General features: G+C 46.9%; 1 protein-coding gene and 1 long non-coding RNA gene across 2 annotated transcripts in view; one reads left to right on the top strand and one right to left on the bottom strand.

The window, feature by feature from the left end:
- Nucleotides 1-5,722, bottom strand: part of LOC126559895 (uncharacterized) — a 258,820-nt gene extending 253,098 nt beyond the window's left edge. Inside the window, exon 1 of the long non-coding RNA XR_007607049.1 lies at nucleotides 5,711-5,722. This is a non-coding gene — a long non-coding RNA (uncharacterized LOC126559895). The remainder of the gene's footprint in view (nucleotides 1-5,710) is intronic.
- LOC126557782 (uncharacterized) overlaps nucleotides 1-16,871 on the top strand; it is a 62,338-nt gene that overhangs the window by 14,193 nt on the left and 31,274 nt on the right. The window contains exon 2 of the mRNA XM_050213662.1: nucleotides 1,379-1,623. Coding sequence (XP_050069619.1) covers nucleotides 1,379-1,623 — 245 coding nt within the window. The remainder of the gene's footprint in view (nucleotides 1-1,378; nucleotides 1,624-16,871) is intronic.

Raw genomic sequence — 16,871 nt, 5'->3', positions numbered from 1 at the left:
CCTTCCGTGAAGTGCCGGTACCCCATTGCGGCCTATGCAGCCTCCGCGTGGGTGGGCACCAAATCCGGCCACCTATGCAAATTAATTCATTAAACGTGATGTGTATAAAAATCCATTCTCCATCACTTTCTCTCGCTCTCTCGCGACCCTTTGATACCACAGTGGCAGTTAAGCGAAAGGAGACCCTCACTTACACACATTCACAGGACAGCATCGGCAACTTTAATTAAAATATCAAGTTCCCATTGGCTGAAAGCGGGGCTGAGCAATGGGCGACGGCCGTGTGCGGTCCCTGGGAACGAAATATTACACACCGTTGTTTGATGCCAGAAATGAATGGGCAATAATTCTGTGTACCTCATAATGAAGAAATCACTTGAAAATATAATATCCGACCTCGCGCGGTAGGGCTGGTGGGTAAAAAAAACATTGTGAAACAACTTTTACGCTCATCCGCACCGATCCGGACGTGGCACTAAAGCCACCGTCTCCGATGCACGTGCGTTGTGTGACGCTTGGGAGAAACAACTTCCTGGCACAGATTTCTCGACTCAACATCTTTCAAGTAGCAAGCAGAAAGCTCTGCAGAAATGGTTACGCGAAATTAAAAATTGAAACAGGCTCACGTGAAGCAAGGAATGGCGTTGGAACATCCCGCCAGCGAACATATTTCACGGAGCTAATGTCGGTAATCTTCAAACAAAAAACTGGTCGAGTTTAAGAGCTGTTCAAGCCGCGTGCTAAGCAACGTGAGACTAATTTTAAATTCCAGCACAAACCTTAATCTTCTCAAACCTGGCACCCTTTAAAGCGAACGTTTCACGGGACTGGGGTAACTTTGCACGTGGCTTCTGTTACCACAGCGTTGCATGCGAGTCAAATATTCGCATTTACATTTTATCAATTAACTAACCGCCGGCATCCGGACCAGAGTAAACCGAGGTCAGATTGTCGCAGTTATGGAAGTTTATAAACGCATGGTTGAGGTGAGACACGCACACATGGCGCACAATGCCCATCATCATTGCCATCAGGGTTTGCATTAATTGGATCGATCAATTCCATGAATTTGGTTCGATTATGATCGTATACGTTCGGGTTTGATGTTTGCTTGACGTGTGTGGTGGAAAATTAATCAACGACAGAGCGTACCGTGTGATACATGTCATACTAAATTAATTGGGCGAGTATAGTTCGATTGTACGCCATTGTTCCGTAATAGATCAAATTATGAACTTCATCTTTTAGCTTTATAAATTATCTTCAAAATTCATTATATTTGTTTGGAAATAATTTTCGTCTCTAATATGCACCCTGAATTGCAAACTCGTTTGAAATGATTAGTTAACATTTATTTCCCTGTCTCTTGATCTCACAGGAATTACGTCAGCAGCGTCCTCGGCCTCGCTGCACCACGCCAACGGTGCTGGAACGTCAACGGCCGCATCATCCGCAGCGTCCGCAGCAGCCCTAGTCGCCGGGGGACTCTCGTCACCGTCGTCCTCGCTGACAGGAGCGGCGGAAAAGCCCTACTTTGACGATGTCAACTCGCGCAACGTAACGACCGTCGTGGACGACACGGCGATTCTGAAATGTCGCGTGAAGCACAAAGGCGATAGAACGGTAGGTCATTAAATGACGATATAAATTATATTTTCTCTCGCTCACATACACAAACACACACATAAGCGCGCTCGCGCGGCCAAGGACAGTCCTTGTGGCACAATTGGTGCACGGTTTTACGCCGCGGTAATACTGGCCTACGGACCGGGGAAATCTGTTGTTCAAGCCAAAAGCGGACAGCGATCCCGGGACCCGGGATGTTCCCTTGTTTCAGTCTAATGCATTCGCTGCTGGACATCCTTTTATGAACATCCTTCTAGCATCTACGTGTATGTGTGTGAGTGAATGTCACTGCATTAGCGGGAAAACCCTGATCCCGGGATAGACACCGTCATCGTCCCTCAAGAGACCTCAGTCACGCTTCGCGCGTATCTTTTATTTGTGTGCGGCCGAACCCGAACCGTGGAACATGGGTTGTACATAAATATTTAACCTCTAGCCACGCCACTCCAAACCACACCACGCCACGCGCCTGGCCCTGAGCGAGCGAGTTCTTTGCGCTTGAAGCTAACCAGTCTTGCTGCCCGCGATGTTTCGTCATCGACAGCTTCTAAAATCGACATCGACGCCACAAAGAATCAAGATAGCAGCAAAACGGCCTGCCACTGCTGCACTGGCGATCGCTGCCGCTGGTCGCTGGAAAGTGCGAAACGGCGTAATTCATTTCACTTCCATGAATAATGATTTGCATAATTAATTCCCCGCGTCGAGTGCGCCCTACCCGGGGCGTTGGTGGGATGACTAAAGGATGCACTTCACGCTTCAAGGGAGTCTCGTTTTTGTGGCTGCAGCCATGCTTCTACTGCTTCTGGCTGCTGTGTGTGTGTGTGTGTGCCGGTGGTTAGACCATATAATTACAGCCGGACCTCTAGTGTGCGAAGGGATGACCGGAACTGGGTGCATTTTCACCAATTTTCATTTGCTACCAGTGCGCTTATGCTGTTTGTTAGTTTTATCGTTTCGGTCTTTCCCACGATGGGCCAAAACCCATTGCCACAGCTGCCGACCATTCGTCCAGACACGCTACCCCGCCACTCACACTCCGTTTGATAGATGGATTGATGGAAGCGCGGAACGTGATCCGTGAGTTTTGTTGGTTTGGGTGCAAAGTTTCGTTTTATAGCGGCAGAAATAGAACTTCCCTTGGAGCTAATGCAAAGCGATCATTCCCGGGCGGGCAGGAACAACGGGCACAGGTACAGGATGGAGGAATTAAACGAGCACGTTGGCGCCATTATTTGCGGGAAATGGGCATTCCTTGGCCCGTCGTCCTCGTCGACGGCGACGTCGTTACGAGTCAAATGGTGGCACCGCTTTTTTCAACATTGCCACGATGCTCCTCGGTGGCCAAAACGGTGAGCAAACCGAACACTTGCAGCAAGTTGTGTTTTATTTTTCCTATCCCCATTTGCTAGATTTCGCAATCAATCCTCCGGAAATGTGTGTGCCGCCTACGGGCTACGCTATGCATAAACGATTTTTGAGCTCATTTTCCTGTCAATTAGACGTCGTTAGCAAGACCGATGATCATGATGTTTCGGACCGGACCAGTGCAGTGTGTTTGGAGCGTATTACCAACTGACCGGCCACTCTGACTCTTCATGCAAGATTTCCCAGATTACCCAAAAAAAAAAAAAGAAAATGGATCGAAATTCGTACAAAGTTTCAATGCGCTAAAGTGTTGCCCGATTCTACTCCATTTACACAGCTGAAAGTCGATTTCTCGAATGCACCACTCAGCTTTCGCATAACTGAGCGTACGGGCGAGGTCACTCGCTAATGGCGAGTAATCGAATTGGATGATTTTAAATTTCCACATCTGTCAATTAGGGGGAATTCAACAGGAGGCTACCCCGACGATCATTTCCACGCCGCACCACGATTTTTCGGTATGAAGAGAAAATTTGTGCCTGCGGAGTGAAAATTAAATTTCCCTTCAATTTTGCTAGCTCACCCATCCGAACTCACTCTCGTGCCCGGGAACTCGGAACACTCGGTGTAACAGTCGGTGCCAACAAACAGAATTACCGCATACCAGCTCGCTTCCCGGTTCTTCACAGCCAACCGGTACCCCATGCTGAGTGGGTAATTCGGCCAACAAGTCGGCGGTGTCGAGTGGTGTCAGGTCAGGTTTTTTGGATACCCGTACCCAGACCGAGCGCCTTTTTTCGGGAGGCCGGAAGCTTGTCAGTTCGTTATCGTCGACCAGAACGTGGTAAACGGTTTACCCATTCCAACCGTTACCACCGTCCACAATCGCCGAGCCGAGACAGGCTCAGGGTAAAGATCGGGTACATTATTTAGGATCATCGTTATCATCATGCTCATCATCATCGTCATCATCGTCGTCATCTGTCGGAAGTGGTTGGACAGTTGAGTTGGCGATGAATTTCAAAGAACTTGGAGCATAATTCGTCCAACGATCCAACGGCGAGGCCAAGATCAAATGCTCTCAAGTGCGGACGCCTTTGAACGCATAACAACAGGCACGCTAAACCAATGCCAGCCAACGTAGATAGGGCCACCCCGCCAGCCTTCCAAAAAACACTCCCTCCCCCAGAGAGATGTGTACGATGGATAATGTTCCGCAACCACGGCCGGAGTAATTAGGCCGACACGGGTTCGAGCTGCAACATTCGTTAGGCAAAAAAGGCAAACACGGAATAGACATGGGACATGGGGAAAAGTTTTTGAAGCTGGGTTTTCCCTTTCACTCGCCCGCGCACACTGCGGGGAACCTTCAAATACAATTATGTCCGGTTTTGATTGATGACTTGCCGACAAACTTTTCCCGGCTTTTCCGGTTTTTTTTTTTTGGTGAACCTCCCTAGACTCTACGACACCATTCGGCAAGGATTAAACGGACATGATAACGATGGCCAGGGAGATTGGGCCCGGGCAAACGGGTTGGGAGGGGGAGTTCGGGGGGGAACATCGCATTGCGGGTCACACCAGATTCCGCAACCGAACGTGGTTCATTATTATGTCGACCGAAAAACCGACCAGCACTAGGGAAGCAGCAAGAAAAACGAGCCTCAAATCTGTGAGGTTAAGAGTTTGATAAATTTCTCCCACTTCCTTCACGGACACACAAACCACATTCCGAGAACGCTGTGGTACCAGCTGGAAGTTTTTGCATTGCATTTTCATCATGCGCTGGGAAAACTGTTAACGTATTCCATTTCTTCTGGCAGCGCTGATTTCATCATAAAGCTCGGCTCTGCTTAGCTATCATATTGATAGGCTGTCGGGTGTGAAAAGTTCCAATTCGAGTTGAAAATGAGCTTGAAAAATTACAATTTTTTGTGTGCATTTTCATCAATTGTGGGCGATGCTTCTGGATTAAGCATTACCGCCCAGCCGCACTCCAGCAGAGCCTCCTTCTCGATGGTAGGCCGGCTTTTGTCACGACAATCCTTGGATGGTGAGTAAAATATTCATCAATTCGACTTTTACCTTCCAGGGACTTTCCAGGCGCGAGGACTGAGACTGCCTTCGCCCAAAGGAGCCAAGAGGTCTAATGAAAAGAATAAATTCCGGGGCAAAAAGCATCGAATCACGACGGTGGCTTGTGATGAATAAAACATTGCCAGGTAGCAGATCCATCTCGGGCGAAACTTATTGCCCCATGCAGCGTTTGGGCGGGGCAATATCATCAAGCCGACGACACCTGGAAAAAGTCTCGTAAGTTGAGGAAATGAGACGAATGAATAAAAATTATCATCTCCTACAGATGAGGTGGGAAAAAAGGGGAGGGTTGAGAAAAAGTGGCAGCTGATATAGCCCCACAGTAAAATTTCCCCAAGACTGGTTCGAGAGTGTCAATTTCATCGTTTCAAGAGTTGTGGCAATGCAGAAACTATCATCTCCATGCTAATATTGTCCTTTCGGGCGATGGAATAGTTTCACCAAATCAGCATACTTGGAATGTGAGGGACAAGTTTTTTTCTCTCCGCTGCATTCCACAATGACGTTTATTACGTCGGAAGCATTTTTGCCAGGCACCGACAGCTGACACTGCTCCCATGGACAATCATAGAATGGGGGGGGGGGGTTCTCTTCTACTTCCTTCCACACTCACACACACACACTCACGCAGTACTACCCAAGTGCAATGATTGATGAGTTTTATCTGCTTCAATCGATGAGGAAAACAATTTGCTTCAAATCGATTTCGATTCGAAATCGATGCGTGTCCCAATCGTTTGTTTGTGTGAGTATGGAGCGCACGCTAATGGCCACGTGTAAGATTAAAGCCAAGTTGAAATCCTACCATCTCCATCTCGTTGAAGCTAATACGTACGATTTAGGCGTGTTTGAACCCATTCGTAAGAGGCAGTTCATGTTTTTTGAGTCACTTAAGTGACTTCCTCCCTGATGATGCTTCCTAATTCTTCGAATCCTTCGCCCACCGGGTAGATAGGTGGGATTTTTCTTCTTCTTTTTTGCCTTCCATTCTCGGCTATACGAATCCTCTTGTGAGATTATGTTAATGCTTGCTAAACGAGCATATAACCCCACACACTGGCCCACGTCTGTCTCTGCTTCAGCCGGCCGAGCAAAGGATCCATTTGTGTTTCGTATTGAAATGCGAATCTCTACTCGGCTCTTTAATAGGCCCTTGGCAAATCCGAAAAAACAAAAATAATGACGTCTTTGATGATGATAATGGTTCGAACGTACAAAGCTAACACCGGGGGGAATTCAGCTTTCCAACATAGCTTCGAACAAAAAAAGCCCCCAAACTTGCTCGGGAGTGAACGGTTCTCGCTCACACGCCTATTTAAAGGGATCGTTTGAAAGATCGGCTTGTTTGCTATCGAGCGCCAAACTTTCGCCCATCATTGTCTCAGCAAAACAACAACAACCTAACGGAACGGCTGCTGAACGGTCCCTGAGCGTTGTCACGAGCAGTGAGTCTAGCAGTAAACGGTCAATTAGCTGATGTCGGCGATGGCCAGCAAAAGTTTACCTCAACTTCCCTGAAAACCCGGTGGAAAACCCTGGGAATTAATTAGCATCGGCGGATCGGTTGTTTTTCTTCGAAACCACGATAATGTGGCTACTTTTTCACCGGCACTAGCCACCGCCCTGCGTCCTTTGCCGCACGCTACGAGATGGCCTGTAATTGGCTATCCCAAGCTTAATTTAATCAGCCAAACGGGCGGACAGACAAAGCTCTGCCCCGGGTTCCACTCACCGAAAACGTCATGTTGTTTTAGTGGACAGATTACTGTTTGGTAATCATTTACTGAGCAAACAATGGCAAACAACCCACCTACAGGAGCAAAGTTTTTGCGAGAGAAATCTTGTCGAAAGAATAGGGTTATAGACACCGATGTTCTTCTCCATTGGGACAATCTCGCTCTTACGTTGTGACTGGGTGTGTTGTTTTCGCTCGAGCAGGCGAATAAACCGAACCAGCTCGGGTGGAATGAGTTAAAAAAGGGAACAAGGGATCCACCCTTAGCCAGGCGAATTCTTCGCTTCCTATGGTTTTCTGAATTTGCTCAAGTAATCAACATTCCGAGCTCCGTGACCGAATCGTCGAGATGGAAAACCCTTGTCTTGCCTTATTCTTCGTGCGAACCACCGACAAGGCTTCGTTTGCATCGTTCGGCTTTTTACCGACCGTAGCCTCACGCCCCATGACGCACCTTTCGTGCGAGGCACGGATACGTGGATATCCGTGTTTACCGGACCGATAAACAGGCGAATCCCAAGGATTCCGCTCATCCCAGGCATCCGATGGGTGATGATCGTCCGTGATGCTTTGCGCACATGTTAAGGGGGCAGCCCCAGATTGAACCCTAACACCAGTCGACACCATCCGCCTGCAATGGACATGCGTTCCACACGACACGGTTCTGTGGTTGGGGTGGAAAACGAAACGCAAACATAATTGAAAATGGAAATTTATTTTACACGTTCCGATAAGACCAGCAACCGGGGTGGGTACAAGGGTGGGGAAGAATTCTTCATCATTTGTTCCTCGGGGTTGGACGCTCTAATCCGGGCACGAGTTTGGCCTTAAGGATCGTTGCGTTGTTCCCGGTTAGTCGCTCGCTCAACACTTACAACATGGTCCAAAAATCCATCGTAACACGGATAATCGTTGGCAGTGGAAAGGTACTGTTACGAAGGCCGAGAATGGAGTCTTAAGTGGATCCTGAACAGATACTAATCCGCACCATTCAGCACCAAACGAACGGGACCCTCCCGTTTCTCTGGCGCTCGTGAAGCAGGTCTTCCAAAATTTACGCACTTTTCGTAACGAATCGCTGACATGGTGAAGTCGCTTCTGCCTTCAGCAGCAGGACCATTGGACGCACAGTCTTTACGTTCTAAAAAAAAAGCCACCTTACCTCGGAAACATCGCTCGAAACTCGAAACAGTCGGTAACGAGCGGTGAAATTGATTGAAATCAATCACCCGAGGGAATTCTCGAACGTCGAGTGCGCGCTACATCATCGACGAAGCACGATGCAGCACCCCGGGACGGATCTGTTCTGCCGGATCCGGATGCTCTAGGGGAGCGGCTGGGAAGGAAGTGACGCGGGAAGGAAGGATTCGAAGGGAAATTTATGTCGAGGTTTGATTACGAGGAGGGGCCACAATAAAAACGATGATTTGATGAGAAAACAGCAGTCTTGTTCTGGTGGTGGTGGGCACGTTGTGTGTAAAGATGGCTCCAGGCAGTCCCGGTACCGCCTGGCTATCCATTCAGTCCGGATATCCTGCCTACGGTGCACGATGGGGTGTTTCGTTTCGGTTCGTTCGGTGCCGCATATTTCGCGCATTTTGAGCCTCGCCCTCGCTAGCAAGCACAACACACACGCAACGCAACGGAAAGTGAGTTTCCGACTAGAGGTTTGTTATCTTCATCCATCGGTCGGTATTTGATTACGAATCAAAATATTCATACAAGGTGTACCGTCTTGCCGTGCGGGACCTTCGGAAAAAGTCGTGTTCGGTAAATTCGTTCCTAAGGATTATCCTTTTTTTCCTTTTGGTTTAGATGGCGTTCTGTCAGTTCCGAATGGATTCTAAGCGTTGACGGATGGATTAACATATTTCCTGACGTAACGCAAGGTTTTGATTATGATGCAGTGGTAAATAGTAGTGTAACTGCTTGTAATCCGTTACGCGGCTTGGAAAAACTTTCTCATTCGTCCCCATTTTGAAGAGGGAAAGTTTTTGCATCTGCACCGACTACAACCCCAAGCCACGATAGAATGAAGTGTAAAGCTAGTCTCTAGATTGGTCGGAATTGATGAGACCATACCTCCGCACAAGAGCATTGCACTAAAACAAAATACCGTCTTTTATGACCCCCACAAAAAAAAAACCTGCGAACTGAGCGAATTTACCAAAGCACCGAGCATAGTTGGTGCGGCAAAGTTTGAAAGAGGATTAAATTTATCGGATGTTAATGCAGAACGAATTACGCTGACTCCGAAACTGCTCGACCACAAAGCCCTTACTGCTCCCGGATAGGGAATGATGGCAATGTTGGTGGGACAAAAGTAGTTGGCTGAATTCGCATTTGGTCGGTGGGGCAAAAGTTTAGCCATTTGCGCTGCTCTCCCAACCCTCTGACCTGCTCCGGTGAGCATTAAAATCGATTGGACTGACGAGATCGTTTAATTGAAAAAAGGCGTCGATGGCAACACGATGCGAAAAGGCGATTCGTTACGATTGAAAAGTTTCCCAATGGTGCCCGTCTACATACCCGGATTGACTCCCGTTTGGCCACACAAAGTTCTCCTGCTCCGGTTCGCTCTCTGGCAGGATGCGAAACGAACGAAACGAATTGGAGAAACGAATTATCCATTGGGACTTAACGTTTTACGAGCGAATTGCGCTTTCCCAAAACTGGCCACTGGGCGTAATCCTGGTCGAACCACTTTCCGGAGCTAGCGTACCCCAAAACTCCGCTCCTTTAGTGGCTAGAGAATGGCACTGGCGATGGATTAAAACTCTTCCCTTTCTCTACGCGCATACAGAACGAAACATTTCGGAGTGTTGTGGGTTGAAAACAATCAACAACACTCTCTTGGTGCTCCAAAAAAAAAACAGCTCTTTGAAACTGAAAGAACCCCGTCATCGTGTGGTCTATGTCCACCACAGTGTCAGCCATTGGGCGTTGGAGACGAAAAGGACGAAGGGAAGCTTTCGCTGGAATTTAGAGCTCTCGGTCCAATCAAAAAGAAACTGCCCGCTCGAAACTTCCTTCGCAGTTCATTTATTCTATTATCAACAGCCCATTATCGGATTGCCACGACCGGAAAGTCAACGTCCCAAAACGTACGAATCGCTGGGATGCGTCGGGAAGAGAGCGACATTGAGCAAAAAGGACCACCACTGGATACCATAAAGAGTAGCCTAGTATCCGGGCGGAACACCGAAGAAGGTGTTGATTGTTGTTCTTATCAAGCGCACAGGACCGTAAATCTTGACACAGAGAATAAATAACTCGTTAAAAAATTGGTCATCGTTTGGGCAACCGAAGAAATCGTAGAAAGTCCCGAAAGGCAGGTGATGCTAGAGCCCTTGACAAAATACCCAGCAACCACCGACGTCGTTATCATCGAATGTCATTTGTTATTTGTGTGTGTGTGATAATTAAATTAATAATAATGACTTGCCATCTGAAGCTGAAACTGCTTGCGAAGTGCTTTAGTCGCATCCGGGCGCAAACATTTTATTACTACTCCATTACGAGTGTTTCGGCTTCTCTCACTTAACTGACACACTCATTATCACGGGCCACAACTAAACAACGGAGTGCAAACTCATATGCATAAATACGCGATTTTCGAAATTCGACTCATTGCTCACGAGAGCCCTCCATTAAGAGAAGTAACCTTTCGGAGCCACTAATACCACAAGCTGCCGCAATTAAAATCCTACTCGAGAAATGGAAGATCTGGAGTTCCTAGAAGTTCCTGCCAAGAGATAACTAAATTTGTGGCCAATAAAACAATTTCTACTGTGGAAATGTTTCAAGCCCGAACCAAACCAGACCCCAGCCCCTGGATACCGGATGCGTGCTAGCATATAACGAAGATGTCTAACACATGACAGCTTCGGGCTGGCGTTGCCGTGACGCTCAATGGACTCTATCTCGTAGCGACAGAAACGCTCTGAGGCATGGGAGATTTTATCATTTTTTATGTGCTCATTACTGTTTCTAAATTAAGTTTCAACCTGTGTTTCTTGTGTGTGTTCGAAAGTCGCCGATCTTGCTGGCATTTGATTTTGCCGACCGATTGTTCCTAGTGCCTGCTAAAACATTCATTTCCATATAAGCTCCCAATCTGCCAAAAACTGTCACGTGCCGGTGTGTACTTTTTCGCAATTTGCATTTACCGAAGAACGACGTGACAAAATGACAGTTACAACATTCAAACTGAGCTTATCTGTTCTTAAAGTATGTAATGCTTCACCTCCCCTAGCGATGCTTACCTTCCGCAAACAAGTCACAAATCGAACATTGAATCCTTCGCCTTAAAACAATCTATGGACCATGGAGTGCGAGGCAAAATTGGACGCAGCTACCGGCTGCTACTTCTTCGTTCCAAAAGCAGCTGCCCCATTCGGCAAAAACCGTCCCAGAAGCCCTGTCTGTTGTCGGCAGGTGTACTAAATTGCGTTAAATCTGGTACTTAAAAGAAGATTACACATGCCCGGTACATGAGCAAAAACATCGGTTCCCGTGCATGTAAGCCACCGTTCCTCAGCATCCGAGTCTTGGGCGAGCACGTGGATGCCTTGCTCCGGAGAACTATGTGTGTGTTCCAGAGTCGAAGCGGTTGGGCGGTCGAAGGGTAATTATCGAGTCAGTGACAGTACGCTTCACGTATTCACCCGTAAGCTTCCAGCTCGCACGGCATATGCTAAGAAGATAGCTCCCATTCCCGGTTCTTCCACGGGTGTAGCCCGTAGACAGGCGTGAGACCACCATAGCTGACACGCTGTTTGTAGCGGGATTTTCTTATTTTGCTCGCGCGGATATCACGCTGGTGGCTGGCTTTTATGAAAACGTGTCTAATTTAAAATTGATTACGGGCGCGCGAATATGCTCATTGCACGATGATAAGACGCCGGCATGCTCGGTATAGTGGCAGTTCGCTGGAAACCGTTAACATGATTAGATTTGACTTGCTTCATTATTCAAAACATTCGCCATCGGAACGAAACCATTTGCCCTCCGCCCATTCAAATGCACATTCACGAGATGCTGGAGAAAGGGAAAGGCTTTTACTCGAGTGAGACACAAGCCGTACACTACATCCTTCGAGTGTCTCATTATGGGCAATGTTTTATCGTTATCGGTGTAATTTGTTATTGCAAACGATACTTGCACGGGAAGGATCCTGCCGAGGGAAAGAAACGAGGTAACGGCGACGGCGAATGTCACTCAAGAGTCGGCCTCGAACCACACGCGGTCCCTTACGTCATACATGTCATCCCGGAAAGGAGTGCGAAGGCTACAGACGCGGATGGTTTATGGGTGAGGCGATAATCACATCAGCAGGTCCCAGGCGAACTTCACTCTTCAAATTTAATTACGAGTGTCAGCCATGTCGCCCTTTTCTGCCCATCTTATTCGCTTATCTTTCATGGCGCTGCCGTTGTCGGCCCTGGCATAGCTCACTTTTGAAGAAAATAAATTAGAGCTCCAAGTGTTTTCTCGAATGTGACCAATTGTTGCACTTTCCAATTCGTGTCCAACTCGTTGGATGGTCTAAATTTGCCTTGGGTTAGTTGCTCAGCTTCTTGCTGCAGGATATTCTGCATAGTCGCTCTCAAGGTCGTCCGAGAATGGGACAAAAGCTGGGACTCACTACGCAAGAGTGGGCAAACGGGACAGAAAAGATCCATTACCAATTTCGTCCAAAAGGGGCCAAACTCGAATCTCTTCTAATTACACGCTTCGGTGGAAGACTGTGTTTCTGACGAACGAATTCCTGTCCAGAGTTGGTGGTGTTCGTTTCGAGCAACCAAAGAAGAATGACGGGATGGTAAACTTCCAAATTTGTACGGCAGGATTTGGTGTGTCTCAAGTGGAGGTGACACACCCGTTACCGGCATGCAGAACTGTCCTGCCACTCCAAGATTCCTTTTCCTGCTGTCGCACCGTATCAACGAAGCCAGACGACTGGGTTCGGAATTAGGTACACGGTCAAGCGTAAGCAAAATCTTAATTAGATTCATCCGTTACTCCGTTGCTGATGGAATGCAACAGCAGCAGCATTGGGGGATTGTTGATTTTTGTCCTGTCCTCTTTTTATATTGGAATCAAATCGATCGATTCGACCGTTGGTAGCAGTAGTAACTGGACGTATTAAAGCCTCCAGCCTTCATTAGAAAGCGATACTGCTCCGTGTGATAGCCTCGCTCGTCACAATGAGCAAGCAGAATGACGTGCCAATCGATTAACGACTTGCTAATGACCACTGAGCCCACCACCGTCATCGTTTGTAGCTCGATCGAACGTGTGATGGTCATTAGACGATGCCGGTGCTAATCTCGATACACAAGACTGATGCATCCTCGTTGAATGGTTTTGATCCGATCCGAGCTGACCTAGTTCCAGTATTGCCGGTTCGGTGTCGCTAGCATCAGAAGAAACAACTTAAGCTGAGAAATGATCCAGCTGCACGAAATGACCTTGTTTTGTGAACTCCTTCAAACTACCACAGCCAAATGGCCACATATATATTTTAATGTTCCATCCCAAAACGGTCCTTAGTAAGCGATCCTACACTTTAGTTTTTCACGTCTATCGCTCGCTTTTAAAAGCACCAAATAAATACAGTGCGACCATCGGTGCAAATCTTGTCTCAATTTACGACCTTGTTTCAATATTTATTGTTTCGCTGTCGCGTGACCTTTCTGCCGCTGGTGTATGTAACCTGAGAAGCTTTGTCCCTTTGAAACTAACCCAAGGACTCCACCCAAACCCAAACCAGCGGACACTGGTGAGGCCAATTTTTCGCTTCCACAATTACGGCGATACCATTAGAACACCACCGCGAGAAGTTAAAATTTCGTGCCACACGAAACTTTACCAACAACATACTACCAGCTTTCCAGTGGGCAAGTCCACACCGGGAGGTTGTAAGCGAGGAATGGAAAGAGATTCAAAATAAACCCAAAAATGTGAAATGGAACTGTAGCTCGCGAGCACAAGACAGTCCTAAGAAAAGCAACGATGCGAACGCAAAATACGTTAATCCGTGTCTGAACCATAAATCACACGCTTTTTCATGGAACGGTTTTTACGATTCAGCGTTGGTCGTCGTTTTTCCTCTTTTCATTTTCATTCCCATTTTTCTCGGTTTGGTTTCTTCTTACCTAACAAAGAAATGTTTGTCACCGTTGGCTTGTGTCTTGTCCATCGTCAGTGTCCGAAGAGTGGGTGCAGAGTAGAGAGGGTAGAGCAAAATTTCCAACCGACAACACACAACCGATGACCGTGTTCTGCTGAGGTCCGTTGCCGAACTGCTGGTGAACTGTTTGGCCAAAGTCTAATAAAATAAATTTCTATTACGTTTATGATGCCCTTTTTTTCATCGTGTGCTCGTTTGCTACTTCCGTTTGATGTCCGGTGAACTTCCAATCGGCGACCACCAACGACATCGTCATCGTTGCTGGTGGCGAAAAGATATTAGTCGAATTTCTTTAAGAAGAACCATCTCATTGTGGGTGTGTTTGGTTTTCATTCTACATAGCTGTCTTTTTTCAATTAGCTAGCAATTACGGGCCACAATGTTTATAGAAGCTTGTTCTGTGTATTAACTTGTGTTAACTTAACTTCATTCAATAAAACACAGACAAGTAGTTCGTGTCGTAAGAGTTAATTAGTTTATTCCCATTGAAAAATGACTTATTCCACATCTTTATCCATGTTATATCTTCCAACTTTCCCGAACCCTTTCTTCACAAGATCCCAGCAAAAATGAAGGGACAACACCTCCAAATCCCATACGACACATCGTACCGTACCGAGCTGGAGTGAAGTGTTAACCGTTTCGGGACGTTCGGATTCGGTAGCACGTGGGAAGCGTAGTTTGCAAACTTTTACTTTTACTTTTGGTGAAAACATGAAAAGTTCAATTTTCCATTGCTCTCACACACACACGTGCGCGCCTGCTCTGCACTCCAACACGTAGTGGCAAACTCGAGTAAACCATTAGACCGCATAGTTTAAATTCCTCACCCGAAAATGTTGCCCCTGTGGCGTTTTGTAACATCACCCGGTGAAACTGGAGCCTAAAGACTGAAGTTAAGCTAGAGCAGGAAAACATGACTCCACTCCACGAACGGTGTCAGTGTCTGTAGCCAAAGTGCACCACTTGTTCCGGTACAAATTCTCCCATGAGGTGTTGCTGGAGATGGAGAAACACTCTTTACTACTTCTTCTGCTGCTGCTGCAGCTGCCAGGAAGCAGTCGGAGAGAAAAAAAAACCAGGGAAAACTGCAAGCAATTTCACCACTGTTTAATTACGAAACATTCCATGGCTGCAAGTGCTGTATTCCAAGTCGATTTAACCCATCTGCAGTCGCACTGTAATTTGCAACATTCGACTGGCAAACGATTTTGCTAACAATTTAACCCTCTTCCTGAGAGCTGCAGGAGGTAAAACTTCACAATAAATGAACTATAATGGGACCGGAGCATGTCGATGGGAACAAACACAACGGAAGAGCGATAGACAGCATAAAGGAGCGAATGAATGAATGGTTTCGAACTTTATTATTTCTGCCTCTTCCTTCCTACGCTTTCTGCTTTGTATCAAGAAAATAGAAACTTAGCAAATGCTTGACTTTGTTGCCTGTGGTGCCACTACTTTTTGTCATCAATTTGTTTGCTATTAAACGTTGAATTATGGTGTAAATCTTTTACCAGCATCCGTTCAATCGAATATAAATGTACATGCAATACAGTGAATGGGTGTTGTGCTTAAATTAGGCTTACATTCTCTGTCCGTCGTCCGTTGCGTCGTGTGACAAAACTTCACCATATTATCTTTAACGATCAATCGAAACAAACTGCCAAACAATATAACGCGCCGCACCCGAAACGGGATTCCCGTCGGTAGTTTGCCGTAAACGGCCTGAAAAATTGTAATGTGTCAGCTATATCGAATAAAAACACATTTACACCATTTCCCTCGCCCTCGTCTCCTGTTCGAGCCTAACTCCCCATCCCAAACCCAGTGCTAATGAACCTCCTGAATGTGTTCCCCGTGAATGTTGTTTCCTCACCTTCAGCATCGATGATCGGTGGACAAATCGAATCTCATGCAGTCGTTCAAGAGGGTTGAATTTTTTCTGGCCAACCCATCAAGAGCGAGAGAGAGAAAGGGGGAGGGAGCGATGACTTCCCCCTCCGGATGCTGGATGCTGACAGGTCGGTTTGCGGCTTGCCAGCTCGATCCCGGGTTACAGCTCCGGGTTCTGCGGGCCGGACTGCCCGAAATATACCCGTGAAAGAAAGAAAAAAAAACGCTAACCGGAAGCTGTCAAGAAAGTAATATTGGGGTTCACTTTGTAACGACCGCAATTTGTCGCTGACCTTCCCACCATGACGTTTCGGGGACGGGGACCATCGGGTATGTAATCGCTTCATTTTTATTGCGAATTTTCGATATGTGCAAGAGTGGCTGGATCTAGTTGGGGGACAAACAGGGAAAACTACAGTGTAAATAACAGACACACAAAAAAAGCATTCCCACCGTGACCAAACTGTCACCCAGGAAAGGGAAAAAAGGGACATTCAGTTGGATGCGATCTGCTAGTGTGGGGATAAAATTTCCATCGATCTGCCAACACGTGTCCCATTCGAATTTCCCATTTTGTCTGACAGTGAAAAATTGCTTAATAAGTGATGGTATGCTATCCACCTTTCGGTGAATTTCTTGTTTGTGCTTCATTTGCGAGTGGTTTTCGGGCTGTTTTTTTTTTCTTCTTTTTCGTGGGATGCAAATGTTCTTCCACTGTTTCATAAACCTTGCAGTCATCCATTTCCACCATGGTTACGTGGTGACTGTATCCATCCAATATTGGTGATTTAGATAGGGTTTAAGGGAGTCGTGAACAAAGTGTCATCTGAAAAATTGAAGAAAAACCACACTCACACCGTCACACCGGCTGATTCCGGGTACTGTCCCGGTGTTGGAGCAGGTGATAACGACACTAGCACACCCTAAACACAGCACATACCGGTCAGTGACCGC

Source organism: Anopheles maculipalpis, chromosome 2RL (assembly GCF_943734695.1).
Source record: "Anopheles maculipalpis chromosome 2RL, idAnoMacuDA_375_x, whole genome shotgun sequence".
NCBI classification, from domain to species: Eukaryota; Metazoa; Arthropoda; class Insecta; order Diptera; family Culicidae; genus Anopheles; species Anopheles maculipalpis.
The sequence above is the reverse complement of the archived record's forward strand: the minus strand, read 5'-3'. Positions and strand labels throughout refer to the sequence as shown.